Source organism: Talpa occidentalis, unplaced genomic scaffold (assembly GCF_014898055.3).
Source record: "Talpa occidentalis isolate TD23 unplaced genomic scaffold, MPIMG_talOcc4v2.1 talOcc4.13, whole genome shotgun sequence".
Lineage (NCBI taxonomy): Eukaryota > Metazoa > Chordata > Mammalia > Eulipotyphla > Talpidae > Talpa > Talpa occidentalis.
The window spans coordinates 62,463,871-62,480,010 of NW_023601322.1; the positions used below are offsets into that span (position 1 = coordinate 62,463,871).

Sequence of the window (16,140 nt, forward strand, 5' to 3'; positions counted from 1 at the left end):
CTGAAATACACTGCTGAGGGGAGCAGCGGGTGAGTCAGGAGAGGTCTGCTGCGCCATGTGGGTAGCTTCCTGGCTGGGGATAGAACTCATGCTGCAGTGGCTACACTTAGCCACAGGTTGCATCTTAACCCCATGTGCCACCTGGGAGGCTCTGGTGTGTCTTTTTTATGGAAAGATATCAGTGCCTCAACTGTTTTGTTTTTTATCTGCCATCTTATTTTTGTTACTCAAATAAATTTAAGAACTTCCTAAATAAGTAGCTTTGTGTACAACTCTTCTTTTTTTTTTTTTAAGATTTATTTTACTTATGCATACAAGAGTTGGGGTGTAGTCCAGAGGCATGGGGGGGGCGGTGAGAGGATTCACCAGAGGCAGAGTGGGAAACAGAACAGGTGGATTGACTGAAATACACTGCTGAGGGGAACAGTGGGTGAGACAAGAGAGATCTGCTGCGCCATGTGGGTTGCTCCCTGGCTGGGGTTCCAGTTTGTGCGCAGTGGCTGGGGACTGCTTCATAGTGCTGATGCTTAACTGCTTGCGCCACCAGGGAGGCCCTACAACTGTTGTTGGAAATATGGATTCTGTAGATGAAGTGTCTCTTAGGTTCCTCATGTACTAATTTTCTTTTTGTCTTGCAGGTACTCGTTTACCTTGGGATGATCAGTGGCTGATTGAGTCGCTCTCTGATTCCACAATCTATATGGCATTTTACACAGTTGCACACTTGTTGCAGGGGGGTCACTTGCGTGGACAGGCAGAGTCTCCTCTGGGCATCAGGTTAGTAAATGGATAAAGGAAGTATAGTTTGTTAGCAAGAGATGTGATGTTTTGATTTATGTACTGAAAATTATTTATTTTTTGTAAAATTTCATTGAACAGCCCATTGTCATGAATTTGTTTTTTGCTGTTGAACTGAGAAAAAGTAACAAATAGCCCCTCCTCTATTGTTATTATTATCCAATCTTCATTCTTATAGGAGTCTGTTATCCTCATTTGTTACTCTAGCTAGGTTAAAAGGCGAATTCATAATTCATAGTTACGCTAAAATACTGAGTCTTTCAAACAAATTATATATTTATTTTGTGGTTGTTAATTTGTTTTATTTTTAATATAGACCACAACAGATGACCAAAGAAGTTTGGGATTATATTTTCTTCAAGAAAGCCCCATTTCCTAAGACTCAGATCCCAAAGGAAAAATTAGATCAGTTAAAGAAGGAATTTGAATTCTGGTATCCTGTAGATCTTCGAGTCTCTGGCAAGGATCTTGTTCCAAATCATCTTTCATATTACCTATATAATCATGTGGCTATGTGGCCAGAACAAAGGTGGGTGCTAATAAAGATGTATACTCAATTTATTGATGATTAAGACTATCTTAGGGCCTCAAGTACATATAGGACATTATTGTGGAGGATGTATTTAGATATGGCAATTATATCCTTTTTCTTATACTAAATATACTTTGAAAGAGAGTATACCTGCTTCTTTCTGTTATATCTAGAAATCCTTGTACCTTCCTTAGGCTACCAAAGCCTCTCATTAGGTGCATTCATGATCTCTCTGTAATTCACTTGTCCAGTTATGCGACTCATTTGAACTGTTAGATGTAGGGATAAAGGTAACTTCAGCTAGAGCCAAGAACATTAGAAATGGGAGGAAACAGTCCTTGGGAGCTGAGAGGCCCAAAGTTACACCATTAACTGGAAGCAATGTTTTGGGTGTAAGGCATTTTTAATACCTGTGTGCCTCATGTGAGTTCTTAAATTTAGAATGAGGTTGCTTTTTTCCCCCCAAGAATAAGGAAGATTTTGAAGTAGAAAAGTAAAATTAACCTAATGTTCTTGTCAGCCAGTTATTTTTCTCTATTGTTTAAAATGTAGTTTTAGAGAAATTTGGTATTTCAGAAGTACTGGACAATAATATAGTTGTGTCCTTACCCCTTCACATCAAGTTTTGAGATGTATTAGATTTTCAGAACTTATTGGTAAGTAATAAGATGACGTGCTTATGCCTATTTGTAATAACCAAGTTAGAGAAACAATTCAAATGCTCCAAATAGGTAAATGAATAAAAAGTTGTGGTATATTTATAAGATGGAATACTACTCAGTGATCAAAAAAGACAAACTCATCTCATTTGCATGAACATGGATAGAGCTGGAAGGGATTTTCCTAGCTGAAATAAGTTGAAAGGAAAAAGATAAAAGTATCGGATGGCCTCGATTTTATGTGGAATGTAGAGAAACCAAGGAAAGGGTTAAGAAAAAGTCAAAACTAGCAAGCTGACCATAGACCTGAGCCATACAGAAAGGGATGGGGAGCAAGGGTGACTCAAAAACTAGAGGAAAGAGCACAAAGGACTATGGTGATGGTTCATGGGTGACAAAGTAGCAGAACTACGGGGACAACAATGATGTAAGAAAAAATTAATAATAAAATAAAAAATGAAGTGCTTATGTGAGGCACTGTTCTGGTCACTTTTAGTAGCTCATTTAATTTTCACTACAACTTCTCAACGAAATTCTGTAATGTCCTCATTTTCCACATATGGAAACTTACTGAGAACTTAAATAACTCTCCCAGTGTTATCCTAGCATTGGCAGAACCAGGATGCAACCTTTGCAGTCTGGCTCTGGAATTTTTATTCTCAACAGCTGTGCCTCACACTATCTAATTGTCAAGTGAATGAATGATATGTACATAATTTGAAAATTCAAAGTGTTCATAAATGTAAAGAGTTAAAGGAAACGTTCATGCTTTCCCCCACATCAGTATATTTCACAAAGCTTATCACTGCTACTAATGATTTTTTCTGGAAAACAGATGTAGCATATACCAGCATCAGCTATTTATTCTTATTTTTTACATATACAAAGATACCACCCTTTGAACACTATTCTGTGTCTCATTTTTACACTTTTCATATATTAATATTTCCAGGATCATTTAATATTCATATTTATGGCACTGCCTGTATTTGTAAAATAGTTACATTTCATTGTATGCCTGTAACATAGTTTATTTTTATTTTATTTTTTAAAGATTTATTTTATTATGCATACAAGAACTGTGGTGTGAGGGGTAAGTGGTATGGGGGTGAGAGGATTCACTGGAGACAGGGTGGGGAGCAGAACAGGCAGATCTACTGAAATACACTGCTGAGGGGAGCAGCGGGCAAGGCAGGAGAGGTCTGCTGCGCCATGTGGGTCAGCTCCCTGGCCTGGGATTGAACTCATCCTGCAGTGGCTGGCAGTAGCTTGATAGCATTGAGACTTAACCCCTGTACACCAGCGAGGCCCCTGTAGCATAGTTTATGTAATTAGTCCCTCACTAATGGGCACTTTGATTTTCTTTTGCTTCATGTTGTGAACAAGACTCAGTAAACATCCTTGTGCAGTTGGCTTAGTACAATTTTCTCAATCTTTTAGCATTTACCTTAAAATTTTAAGTCTAAGTTGTAATCTTTAAATTTTATTTTCTGTCTATGAACATTTACCTGTAAAGTGACAAATGGCCTGTAGCTGTAAGAGCAAATGGACATCTCCTCCTCAATTCTGAGAAGGTAAGCCCTCTGAAAGTTTAAAATTCTGCAGAAAGTTTTTCAGATTTAGGAAGTTGTTCTTTAAAAAAAAAAAGAAAATTTCAGGGAGTTAAAAATCTTTGATTTAGAATGTTTAGGACTAACAGCATAAATTAGTAGTTTTATCTTTAAATTTGAGTGAGCAAAATAGGTAGTATTAATTGAGGAGAGAGATGAGGATGGGGGAAGCTTATTTGTTACAACTTTGTAATTAGAATGACTAAGGGGCTCATAAATTATGACCAGAGAGAGAGAGAATCAGACACAGACGAGGATGGGAAATATAAAGACCCTAGCACTGTGACTCTGGATTCTTTCTCTTTACGCTGAGAAAGTAGTTTGGTAGGGTATTATTTGTTTGTTTTATGCTATGAAATCTGGAGTTTGTAGGATTCATATGTGTTATTTAATGCCTGTTCTCAGGCAGTATAATGTCTCCTTCTATACTGCTACTTCTTCCACTATTGATTTTTTTCTATTTTTAAAGATTGATTTATTTATACAGGAACCTGGGTACAGGCCAGATGTGCGGGAGGGTGAGAGGATTCACCAGAGACAGAGCAGGGAACAAAGCAGGCAAACTGAAATACACTGCTGAGGGGAGCAGCGAGCGAGACAGGAGAGGTCTGCTGCTCCATGTGGGTTGCTCTGCGGCGGGCAGGGATCGAAGTGGGCTGGGATTGAACCAGCTCTGCCGAAGCTGTGGACAGACTCACAGCGCTGCGCTCAACTGCATGCGCCACCAGGGAGGCCCCTTCTACTATTGTTAATACTAATGACTTCTTATCTGTTAAATATTTGTCTGATTAATCAATGTCCTCAATAGAAGGTTATGTAAACTTCTTGACAAAGCTGTCACCCCTGTCAGGCCTTCGTGCATATTAGAAGAGGGAACCCCTCCAGCTCTGTCTGTGGTGAATTCCCTCACCTTCTCGGGCTAAGGGCCTGTAACCCCATTCTTGTATAAATAAATAAATCTTAAAAAAAAAAAATCTTGTCACAATATTATTTATTTTTCATTAATAGTAATTGTTACAAATTGGATTTATTACAACTGTAAATTTTGCTACAACCAGTGAAATAGTAATAGTAAAAGAGCATTTTTTAAAATATTTATTTTATGCATACAAGAGGTATGGGGGTGGGGTGGGTGAGAGGATTCACCAGAGACAGAGTGGGAAGCAGAACAGGCAGATCTATTGACATACACTGCTGAGGGGAGCAGCGGGTGAGACAGGAGAGGTCTGCTGTTCCATGTGGGTCAGCTCCCTGGTCGGGGATAGAACTCCTGTTGTAGTGGCTGCCGATAGCTTCATAGTAATGAGTCTTAACCCCTTTTGCCACCCGGGAGGCCCTAAAAGAGTATTCTTGTTATAAATATGTCATAGTGAAAATTGTTACAAATTTAAACAAATAGGCAGAAGATAAGAATTGCAATACGAAACATTTTTAGCCAGTGCCCTAAGATTGAAAGGGAATAAAAACATTCATTTAAGATAATCTATAGAGTAGGCTGAAAATAGTTCAGCAGAATGGGCTGTTTTATAGATTGTATTAGGTTACAAGGCCCTTTGATCATCAGCCTCCTTTGTTTGTAATTCAAAGCAGAACCATATATATATTTTTACTTATACATAAATACAAATCTTGCTATAATGTGATGTTTTCTTTGGTCTCAACATTGTTGTACTATACACCATAAAGATTTTATTAGAATAGGGTAATTCATTACCATGTAGTGCAAAATTGGTACAAAGCCTCCTTTCTTTGATCTGCAAAGTCATGGTAAAGACAAAAAGAATTTAAAATTATCAAGATTGTTAGGATCTGTGTAGTGTCTCCTTAGATGGTCTTTCCTCAGGCAGAACATAATTTGAGCGACCAATTATTGTGACCCTACAGACAGGAAGTTCCTTAATACCCTAACTCTGACCTCATAAGGGGGTCTGTCCCATTTCTGAATGACTAATTGCTATGAAACTCTTCTTGATGACCAACTGACATGTCCCAGAGTTACAGTGGAGTCATTCTACATCCTAAGGCTATTTATTGCAGTGAGCAATGGGCTAAGTATCAGACTGGAGATCCTGTCCTAGCACTGGTGCGACCATTTGAGTGGGCTGGACAAGTCACTGTATTGACTGGACTTCAGTGTTCCCCTTTGTAAAATTAGTATAATGTACTTTTTCTTTCCACATTTCTGTCCTTTTAGTTTTTATCTGATTATGGCCAGTCTATTTTTTTTTTTTTTAAAGATTTATTTATTTATTTATACAAGCACTGGGTACAGTCAGACGCATGGGAGGGTGAGAGAATTCACCAGAGCCAGAGCGGGTAACAGAACAGGCAGACTGACGAAATACACTGCTGAGGGGAGCAGTGGGCACGGCAGGAGATTTCTCTTGCTCCATGTGGGATCCTAGCCGGTGGCCGGGGATCAAACCGGTGCTGCAGAGGCTGCGGGCAGCTTCGCAGCCCAGCGCTCAACCGCTGCTCCACCTGGGGAGGCCCTGGCCAGTCTATTTTGATTAAATTTGTTTGCTTTAGTTTATTTTATTTATACATAGTCTTACTAATGCCTACTCATTGGCTTTCTGTTTCAGATGTCAAAATCCACAGGCAACTTCCTCACTTTGACCCAAGCTATTGACAAATTTTCAGCAGACGGTGAGTAAGCTTTTTTTAATTAATGCTGTCGTACCAGGGTCTGATTCTCCTCAGATAGCACAAGGCAATTTAAGATTGTTTTTATTGCTTTTTATTTTTGCTTTTACCAATTTAACATACTTGTGTTTTATTTGTGTACATAAATACTGTGGTTATTAAGGAGTATTTTGTGGTTATTACACCTTCTTATAAGGAGGTGTAGATTAGCAATTCAGAAAGTACTTTATGTGTACATTAGCCTTGAACAAGAAATAACAAATTATTGGGCCTCCCTGGTGGCACAGGCGGTTGAGCACCGCACTGTGAAGCTGTTCACAGCCTCTGCAGTGTGGGTTCGATCCTGGCCAGCCAGTGAGAATCCACATGGCGCCGCAGACCGCTCCTGTCTCCCCCGCTGCTCCCTTCAGTAGTGTATTTCGTCAATCTGCCCGTTCTGTTCCTCGCTCTGTCTCTGGTGAATTCTCTCACCCTTCCATGCATCTGGCCTGTACCCCAGCTCTTGTATAAATAAAATAAATCTTAAAAAAAAAAAAACCAACCAATTATTAATTTATTTTTTAAAAGATCTATTTACATTTATGCATACAAGAACTGGGTTGTAGGCCAAATGTGGGGTAGGGGGACTGTGAGAGGATTCACCAGAGACAAGAGTGGGAAGCAGAACAGGCAGATCTACTGAAATACGCTGCTGAGGGGAGCAGCGGGCGAGACAGGAGAGGTCTGCTGCTCCATGTGGGTCAGCTCCCTAGCAGGGATCGAACTCATTTTGCAGTGACTGGTGATAGCTTGATAGCACTGAGACTTTAACTCCTGCGCCACCAGGGAGGCCCCTTATTTCTTTCTTTCTTTTTTTTTTTTTTTAAGATAAGTAAACCAATTTATTTATTTTTTTAAAAAAAGATTTATTTATTTATTTATTTATACAAGCACTGGGTACAGTCAGAAGCGCGGGAGGGTGAGAGAATTCACCAGAGCCAGAGCGGGGAGCAGAGCAGGCAGAAGGACCGAAGTACACTGCTGAGGGGAGCAGCGGGTGGCAGGAGAGGTCTGCATGCCATGGGACCCTCGCTGGCCGCCGGGGATCGAACTGGTACTGCAGAGGCTGCGGGCAGCTTTGCAACCCAGCGCTCAACTGCTGCGCCACCGGGGAAGCCCCCCTTATTTATTTCTTAATCAAAGGGGAAAATAGTAACTTTACAGTAGAGAAATTTGACAAGTGACTGTTTGCAACACCACCCATCAGTCATACCAGTGTCATGTACCTCCCTGATAGTGATGCCTGAGAAAAATACACTGCAGCACTCTGTGATGTTCTTGCTGAAGATTCATAACCTCATACAAAGCATGAGGAAACATCAGACAAACCCTCTTGAAGGAAACTCTATTAAGTTCCTGACTAGTACTCAGTCAAAATGTCAGTGTTACAAAATATAATACTTGAGAGACTGCCACAGAGTTGAAGAGACCAAGGAGAAAGAATAATTAAATGCAATCTTGGTTCTGGATTGGATTCTGGAACAGATTCTGGTGTTCAGATCTATCAGATGAATATCCTAAAAAAGGATGTCAAATAAGGATATTGACAGTGACATTTGAATCAGATCTGTAGTTAATAGAATTATACTAATGTCGACTTCTGGTTTAGAAACTATGGTTATGTAAGTTGTTAATATTAGAGAAGCTGAATAAAGGGTATCTGTTTATTCTTTTAACTGTCTTTTGCAGCTTCTCTTTAGTGATAAATTATTCAAAAAAAGTTAAAAAATATTTCCAAGTAAAATTTTGTAGAAAACTTTGAAAAATGTACCTTGGGGGCTAAGAAATTAAATGCTTATTTGTACATAGGGCACAGTTTGTATTCTCATGCATTAAAATATTGTAATATTTTGCCACCTGTAAATGAGGCTGAAATGTTGGTATAAGGTATCTTTTCCTAGTTTATTCTTTTCTTCCTCATTAAAGATCACTTTATCTCATTAACTTAACATGCCTGAAAAGGACCACATATTGAAGCTAAGTGTATGCAAAGCCATACAGATGGTTCAAGTATTTTAACAACATTGTTAGGGCTCCTACTTTTGGTAGGATTTATTTTTGCTGCTCATCCATGGCAGTCCTTTAAAGGATTTGTTATTTCATAAGTTATATATAGGCTTTGCAGTGTATCCAACGGGACACATAGTTGATATTTAGTAACCGCATTTTAAAATCTTTGATTCGGGGCCTCCCCGGTGGCGCGGCGATTGAGCGCTGGGTTGCGAAGCTGCCCGCGGCCTCTGCGGCGCCGGTTCGATCCCCGGCTGCTCCCCGGCCACCAGAGGAGGGTCCCACATGGTGTGCAGACCTCTCCTGCCGCCCGCTGCTCCCCTCAGCAGTGTACTTCGGTCCTTCTGCCTGCTCTGCTCCCCGCTCTGGCTCTGGTGAATTCTCTCACCCTCCCGCGCTTCTAACTGTACCCAGTGCATGTATAAACAAAACAAACAAATAATAAATAAATAAATAAATAAATAAGACATGCCTCTAGAAAAATTAAAAAAAAAAAAAAAAAAAAAAAAAAAAAAAAAAAATAAAATCTTTGATTCACTTTTTTCTTCCAGGAATGCGTTTAGCTCTGGCTGATGCTGGTGATACTGTTGAGGATGCAAACTTTGTGGAAGCCATGGCTGATGCAGGTATTCTCCGTCTGTACACCTGGGTGGAGTGGGTGAAAGAAATGGTGGCCAACTGGGACAGCCTAAGAAGTGGCCCTGCCAGTACCTTCAATGATAGAGTTTTTGCCAGGTAATCTATGGATCCCAACCACTATGTACTTTGGAGTTGCTTAGTACTGGTGCATTTTTAAGTTTTCTTACTCCCCTCCTTCAATAAATTAGATTATAATAGTAGCAACTATTCATTGAAAGTTTATTTGTGCCAGGTACTATGATAAGTACTCTGTATCCATTAACTGATTTTGACCTCATAGTAACCTTTAAAAGTAAAGATATTTTAACTGTTTTATAGTTAAAGAAATTGAGACTTTGAAAAATTTAAGTTTTTCATGAAATGCCTTGAAGCTACTGTGATACACATTTGTTTCTATCTCTGAAGCCTCACAACAATTTTATGGTGTAGTCTTGCTTTAGAGTAGGGTGGAATGGTACATGGAAAAATAGATTAAAAGAAATGGAGAATTGTCATTTTTTTTTTTCACCCTTGAAAAGATGTTTAATCCTTCCTGTTGGTATAGCAGGAAAAAAACAAACAACAAAACACTTATCCAACCAATTAATAAGTATAATAATAGGGATGGAGGGACTTCAGAAGAGGTGATGTATGAGTTCTGGGTTTCCTAAAAAATAAAGAGGATTTTTGCAGGGAGAGGGAAAACCATGAGAAGAGTATGATAGATCAAATTTGAAGTATGTGGAGAATAGAAACGGGAGGTGAGATAAGTTGGGGCTACATTCGGCCATATGTTGAATGGCCTGAGGTCATGTGAGATAATTAAAAAATAAACAACAATTTGTATCTATTGTTTCAGATGAGGTTTCAATTAAACCTCACTACAAGCTTAAATGATTTTTGTATTGCATTTTAGGCTTAATTGCAAAGTTTCCATCAAGGAAATTTTAAACAAACACTTATTGGCTGTGTTATTATTGTAAACAGGATCCCTGAGTAGTGGCAACGACAATACTTAAGAGAGGATAGACGGTAGGGGTTGCACTGCAGTAGTCAGCTTTAAGAAACACGAGATGTGGTGTGGTTGAGCCCTTTTGAATATCTTAGGGATTGCTCTCGTTTTGCTGTTGGGTGGTACATGTAGCAGTTTTTTTATACCTATACATACTTGCTTTTAAATTCAATAACCTTTTTTTCTCCTATTCAATAGTGAGATGAATGCAGGAATTATAAAAACAGATCAAAACTATGAAAAGATGATGTTTAAAGAAGCTTTGAAAACAGGGTTTTTTGAGTTTCAGGTAGGCTATTCTTTAGTAGCTGTAAAGTATGTCAGTGTGAATATGATGTGCATTTACCTTTCTCCTTTCCTGCTGTAACAGAATAGCTCATTTTAAAGTGGAGACTGAAAAATCTTACCAAGAAAGTTTTGAATTCTTCAATTATTTTGTATTACTTTTAAATCATTTTCTTGGGTAGTTTTCCTATTATGTCGATCAATATAAGTTTTGTTTTTGGTTATGCTATAAGCATTAAAGAGATTAAATCTGAAAGTCAAATATACTTTCAAGGAAAATATTGATAAAAAATAAAGGCAGAATTATATAGCATATTGCTATTAGTTTAAAAAGTAATAAAACATTTTCTGAAGTTTTCCACAAGGTGTCAGTATTTCCTCAAGTTTGGTAGTTCATATGCTTAGGTTAAAAATGTAACTTTACTCAGTTTTATAAACTATCACATTGGGATTTATGTAACTTGGCTTTTAGAGATGTGGTTTAAATAAAGATAAGTGCTAAGCATAGCAATATATAGTGTTCAGAGCCTTTTTTGATACTCAATATTTTATCCTATATTCCTCTCAGAGCTTTAACCCTTAGTACACAGTTTAAATGTTCTACTTTCATGTTTGCTACAGTGTCTTCTTAAACAGAGTGTCTTCAGTACAGTTAGTGCTTTATATATTTCTCTATTTATTCATTTTGCGCTCTTATTCATTTAAAAATGAATTTACTCGGGCCTCCCTGCTGGCGCAGCGGTTGAGCGCTGGGTTGTGAAGCTACGCTGCCAGCCTCCACGGTGCTGGTTCGATCCCCAGCTGCTCCCCGGCCACTGGAGGAGGGTCCCACATAGCGCTCACTCCAAGGAACTCCAAGGAGAAAGCGCTAGTCATTTCTCACACCTGAGCACTGAGGAAAAAAAAAAAAAAAAAGAATTTACTCTACCCTTTATAACTACCAGGAAATAACATAGGTGAACAAGAGGCAAGTAAAATAATCACAGTCCCTATTATTATGCTAGAGTTAACAGGGTGCAGGGAAAGAAGTTTGTTAGTGAAATAATTACATATATGTATGTAATTACATATAACAAAAGACGAAATGTGAGATGTACTTGTGTGTGTATAACCTAGTTTAGGGTGTGACAGACCCCTTCAGTGGAATTTTGAAGGAAAAATTTTTGTATTGTATTGCCCACCAATTTGTCATTCAATTCTGAAGGCAACTGAGAGTTATTTTCCGTTACTGAGAGATTTATAAAATATATTGTTCATATTCCCGCTTGAAGCATGTTGTTAGATGATAGCACTCAAACGGGACCTCCTCATTTTCTCCATTTCTTGACAGAGCTCTTACTGTGTGGAGTGAAACAGCATTCCCTGTTTCATTTCTTTATAGGGTTTGTGTTAGTTTATGCCACTGAGCTTTTTGTTTCAGTGTATACTGTTAATAATCTCTTAAAATCTATATATAATCACAGTGTACATTACAAATGTTAGGTTTGTGGTTTATCAATGAAAATAAAAACAATTATTTCAGTCCTCACAAAACTTCTTTGTGAATCATAATACAAAAGTATGTATCCTTTAGACAAGGATGGATATAATTTTACTGAGACGTTACTAAAAATAAGTCACAACCATTATAGAAATTCATTATGGAATTTTAAAAGACTAAAAACTTAAAAATGCATTAGACAGAGATAGCTGAATTTTTCTTCCTTTAATTTTAAAGAAGTACAGAGAGAGAAAGAGCGAATAATTTTAAATTTTACAGGCTTCGAAAGATAAGTATCGTGAATTGGCCATTGAAGGGATGCACAGAGACCTTGTGTTCCGGTTCATCGAGGTGCAGACTCTTCTCTTGGCTCCATTCTGTCCACATTTGTGTGAACACATCTGGACACTTCTGGGAAAGGTACCTTTATACATTTGTGATGTAGGTGGGCTTGATTTTGGTCTTACTAAGAAAATGTTTAAATTACAGTATGTGGTAAGTTAAGTAAAAGGACTGAAAATGAGTATTTCAAGAAGAATACTAGATTCCTTCTAATTATTGCCACAGATTATACTGGAAGCTAACTCCTGTTTACACAGATACATCATATATGTGTCTGTTTATATGCACACAGTGTATTTTATTTTAAAAACATGTGACTGTGCAGGTTGTTTATCATCTACTTCCTGTTAGGCAGTGTTATAATACATTTGAATATGTTCAAATGTTATAATACATTTGAATACATGTATAACTAATACTGTTTTTCCAACAGTTTGTTAAAAGGTGAAAATATTGAGAAAGATATAAATAACTGCTATGAGCTGCTTAGAAACAAAGATAGAAGTGTATATTTGCATAAATATCCTTGTTTATTGTGAAATTTCTGGCATATATAAGGCTGCATATTCAGGGATATTATATTAGTATTCTTACTGTGAAGATAAATTCAATTATTTCTTCCAGGCTTGCAGATAAACAGATTGGGTGGTTTAATAACTCCTTTCCAGCCTTATTAGCCAGGCTCTGTTGTATTTTTCAGTGCATGAACAATGCAAAAATGTGCCCATGATATATATACCGAAAAGCAATACTTTCAATACTGGATGTATTAATAGGATAAAAACTGAGAGTGTGCATATTTTATCTAAAATGATTCAATTTAGGCAAATTAGCATTACATAATTTTCTTTGAAAGTGAGCATATGTGTGTGGGTATTAATATACAGTACAAATGGATGCTAATTAAGAATGTAGAGTCAGACTTCACAGCTTGAATTCTAGGGAACATTAGATCAGGGGCTATGGAAGTGTATTATGTGTAGTCAGGTTTGAACTCTGAGCACTTAATTACAGATGGTAGCCTGGTATGAAAGTGTAATCAAAAGCCATAAAATAGATGTGTTGTCTAATCTCATTGAACCTTTGTGGGTCTTTTTTTTTGGTTAAAGCCTGACTCACTTATGAATGCCTCATGGCCTGTGGCTGGTCCTGTGGATGAAGCCTTGATTCGTTCCTCTCAGTATCTCATGGAAGTTGCACATGACCTTAGACTGCGACTCAAGAGCTATATGATGCCAGCTAAAGGGAAGGTTAGTTGTTTTTTTTAAATTTCATTACACATGCTGAATTTTATTTTTACAATTAAAGATTTTTTTTCAATTGAGGAAACATTGGTTTACAACACTGTGTGTGACGTAGAGGTGTAGGATCTTACCCTTTAGGTGTTGTTACCCCACCACACCTACCACCAAGGTTCATAGTCCTCTATCATAGTCCAGCGTGCCCCCTCCACACTTTGCTCTCTAACTCTCTTCCCCTTTATGCTGAGTTTTTTAATTTTGTATTAACTTTTTAATTTTCTTACATCATTGTTCATTTTGTACAGCATTTCATTTCTCCCCTCAGGTGTAGTCCCCATAAATCTCCCACCACCACATCACCTGTGAACATCACCATGGTCCCTGGTACTCATCCCTCCCGTTTTGATCCCCTTCCTCCCCTGCTGTAAGCCTCAGATCTGTTGTTGTCTGCAAGTTTGGTCTTTTTTTTGACCCTTTGTTTGGTTTCCCATGTTCCTCCTATAGGTGATGTCATCCAATATTTTCCTTTTTCCTCCTGGTTTGTTTCAGGAGCATAATTTCTGGTAGTCATTTTTTTTTTTCAAGATCATTCCTTAAAAGTTACTGGTCAAAGACATTTAACAGTGATGAAAATTAAGACAACTTTCATTAAAACGTGTTAGGCCATCGTCAACTGGAGGTGTAGCGGCATGCCTTTTTACATTAGTGGCATAGTGGTGTCAATTGGGGAGGGTTCTTTTCATTTTTGGCTTCTAGGAGAGTGATGAAATTTCTTCTTCTCCACAGAAGACTGACAAGCAGCCCCCTCAGAGACCTTCGCACTGTACCATCTATGTGGCGAAGAACTATCCATCTTGGCAGCACATCACCCTGTCAGTTTTACGCAGGCACTTTGAGGTGATCTTCTTAGGAGACCTTCCTCCTAACATTGTTGGGTTTTGCCTACTTGATTTTGTTTTAAGGATGTTGGTAGTGCTTGCAGGTTCGTCTTACCTTCAGGCATGGATTGTCCTTCTTATCCCTGATGACTCCTATATAAATGCTGAGGGAAAAAGGTACTATTTTTTCATTATGTCTGAAACTTGCAGAAAATACACTGCATCTAGTTGTATGGAATTAAAAAGTGTAAGAAACTTTTTCATAGATATGGTTAAAATTAAGAAGTAAGAGGACTGAGTTTGCCATTTGGATTATTATTTATATTCAATATTGGAAATCATGAAATCTTAAGCTCATCATGTTTGAAAAAAATATGAAGCTTGACTTTTTTTTTTAAGATTTATTTTATTATGCATACAAGAGCTGGGTTGTAGGACAGAGGCGCGGGTGTGTGTGTGTGTGTGTGTGTGTGTATTTGAGAGGATTCACCAGAGACAGAGTGGGGAGCAAAACAGGCAGAGGAGGGCCTCCCCGGTGGCGCAGCGGTTGAGCGCTGGGTTGCGAACCTGCCCGCAGCCTCCGCGGCGCCGGTTCGATCCCCGGCTGCTCCCCAGCCACCGGAGGAGGGTCCCACATGGCGCGCAGACCTCTCCTGCGGCCCGCTGCTCCCCTCAGCAGTGTACTTCGGTCCTTCTGCCTGCTCTGCTCCCTGCTCTGGCTCTGGTGAATTCTCTCACCCTCCCACGCTTCTGACTGTACCCAGTGCATGTATAAACAAAACAAACAAACAAATAAATAAATAAACATGCCCCTAAAATAAATAAATAAATAATTATTAAAACAGGCAGAGGGACTGAAATACACTGCTGAGGGGAGCAGTGGGCAAGTCAGAGGAGGTTTGCTACATGATGGGGGTTAGCTCCCTGGCTGGGGATCAAGCTCATGCTTGCGCCACCAGGGAGGCCTCTAGAGATACTATTTTTAAGAGGTCAGTAGCTAGGAATTCTTTTTCTCACATTTGTGGCAACAATTTATAGGGAAGAATATTTAAAACAGATATTGTATAACTCTTGTTATACAAGGACTCTCTTGTGATTTTTTTTTTTTCATTTTGATGTGACTAAGGACATGTTTCTAGAAGTTTGAAGACACTTAAGATCTAAAATCGTGAAAGTACAGTTGTTACAAGGAAAAACTAAATAGTCATCAGGATGTACCTGCTTTTGTCCTTTACCATAAATTAAGGCATGTTGGGCCTCCCTGATGGCGCAGGGATTAAATCTCACCACTATCTGCTATTGCTGCTGCGGTCTGAGTTCGATCCCCAGCCAGGGAGCTAATCCACATGGCATGGCAGACCTCTCCTGTCGGCCTGCTGCTCCCCTCAGAAGTTTATTTCAGTAGATCTGTCTGTTCTGCTCTCCACTCTGTCTCTGGTGAATCCTCTTAGCCCTGCACCTCTGGCCTACACCCTTATTCTTGTATGCATAAATAAAATAAATAAATAAATCTTTAGGGAGAATAATAGGTATGTCCTCTGCACTTAAAAGAGGGGATCGCAGAAGCCCTTTTGTGTTATTCATTCACCTCTGACTCCCCATGGTGCTCGGGGCTGCACACTCGTGCTCGTCAGCACACGCAGGCTGCTTCCTTCAGGCACATCTACTGTCCTGCATTCTCTTTAAAATATTTTCCTCCCCAACTTTTTTAGACCAACAATGGAAAATTGCCTGATAACAAAGTCATTGCTAGTGAACTAGGCAATTTGCCAGAATTGAAGAAATACATGAAGAAAGTGATGCCATTTGTCGCCATGATTAAGGTAAGCTGTGGACCCCATGACCACAGGAGTAATGTTGAAACAGTAAAGGAAAGGGGGAAACTTTGGGTTCAGTTTTCCCCAAGAAATGGCTAAAATGGCACGTTTCAGTCAGTGGTTATGGGAAATGAGCTCTCAGATTTGGTGTTTGCGTGTACATTTCTTAGTAT

General features: G+C 38.8%; 1 protein-coding gene across 2 annotated transcripts in view; it reads left to right on the forward strand.

Moving 5' to 3' along the window:
- Positions 1-16,140, forward strand: part of LARS1 (leucyl-tRNA synthetase 1) — a 63,735-nt gene that overhangs the window by 32,963 nt on the left and 14,632 nt on the right. For both annotated transcript variants that reach the window (XM_037509011.1, XM_054694282.1), the window contains exons 19-28: positions 639-777; positions 1,115-1,327; positions 3,506-3,563; positions 6,185-6,248; positions 8,846-9,029; positions 10,123-10,213; positions 11,969-12,109; positions 13,141-13,281; positions 14,059-14,169; positions 15,863-15,973. In XM_037509011.1, the coding sequence (XP_037364908.1) occupies positions 639-777; positions 1,115-1,327; positions 3,506-3,563; positions 6,185-6,248; positions 8,846-9,029; positions 10,123-10,213; positions 11,969-12,109; positions 13,141-13,281; positions 14,059-14,169; positions 15,863-15,973 (1,253 nt within the window). The remainder of the gene's footprint in view (positions 1-638; positions 778-1,114; positions 1,328-3,505; positions 3,564-6,184; positions 6,249-8,845; positions 9,030-10,122; positions 10,214-11,968; positions 12,110-13,140; positions 13,282-14,058; positions 14,170-15,862; positions 15,974-16,140) is intronic.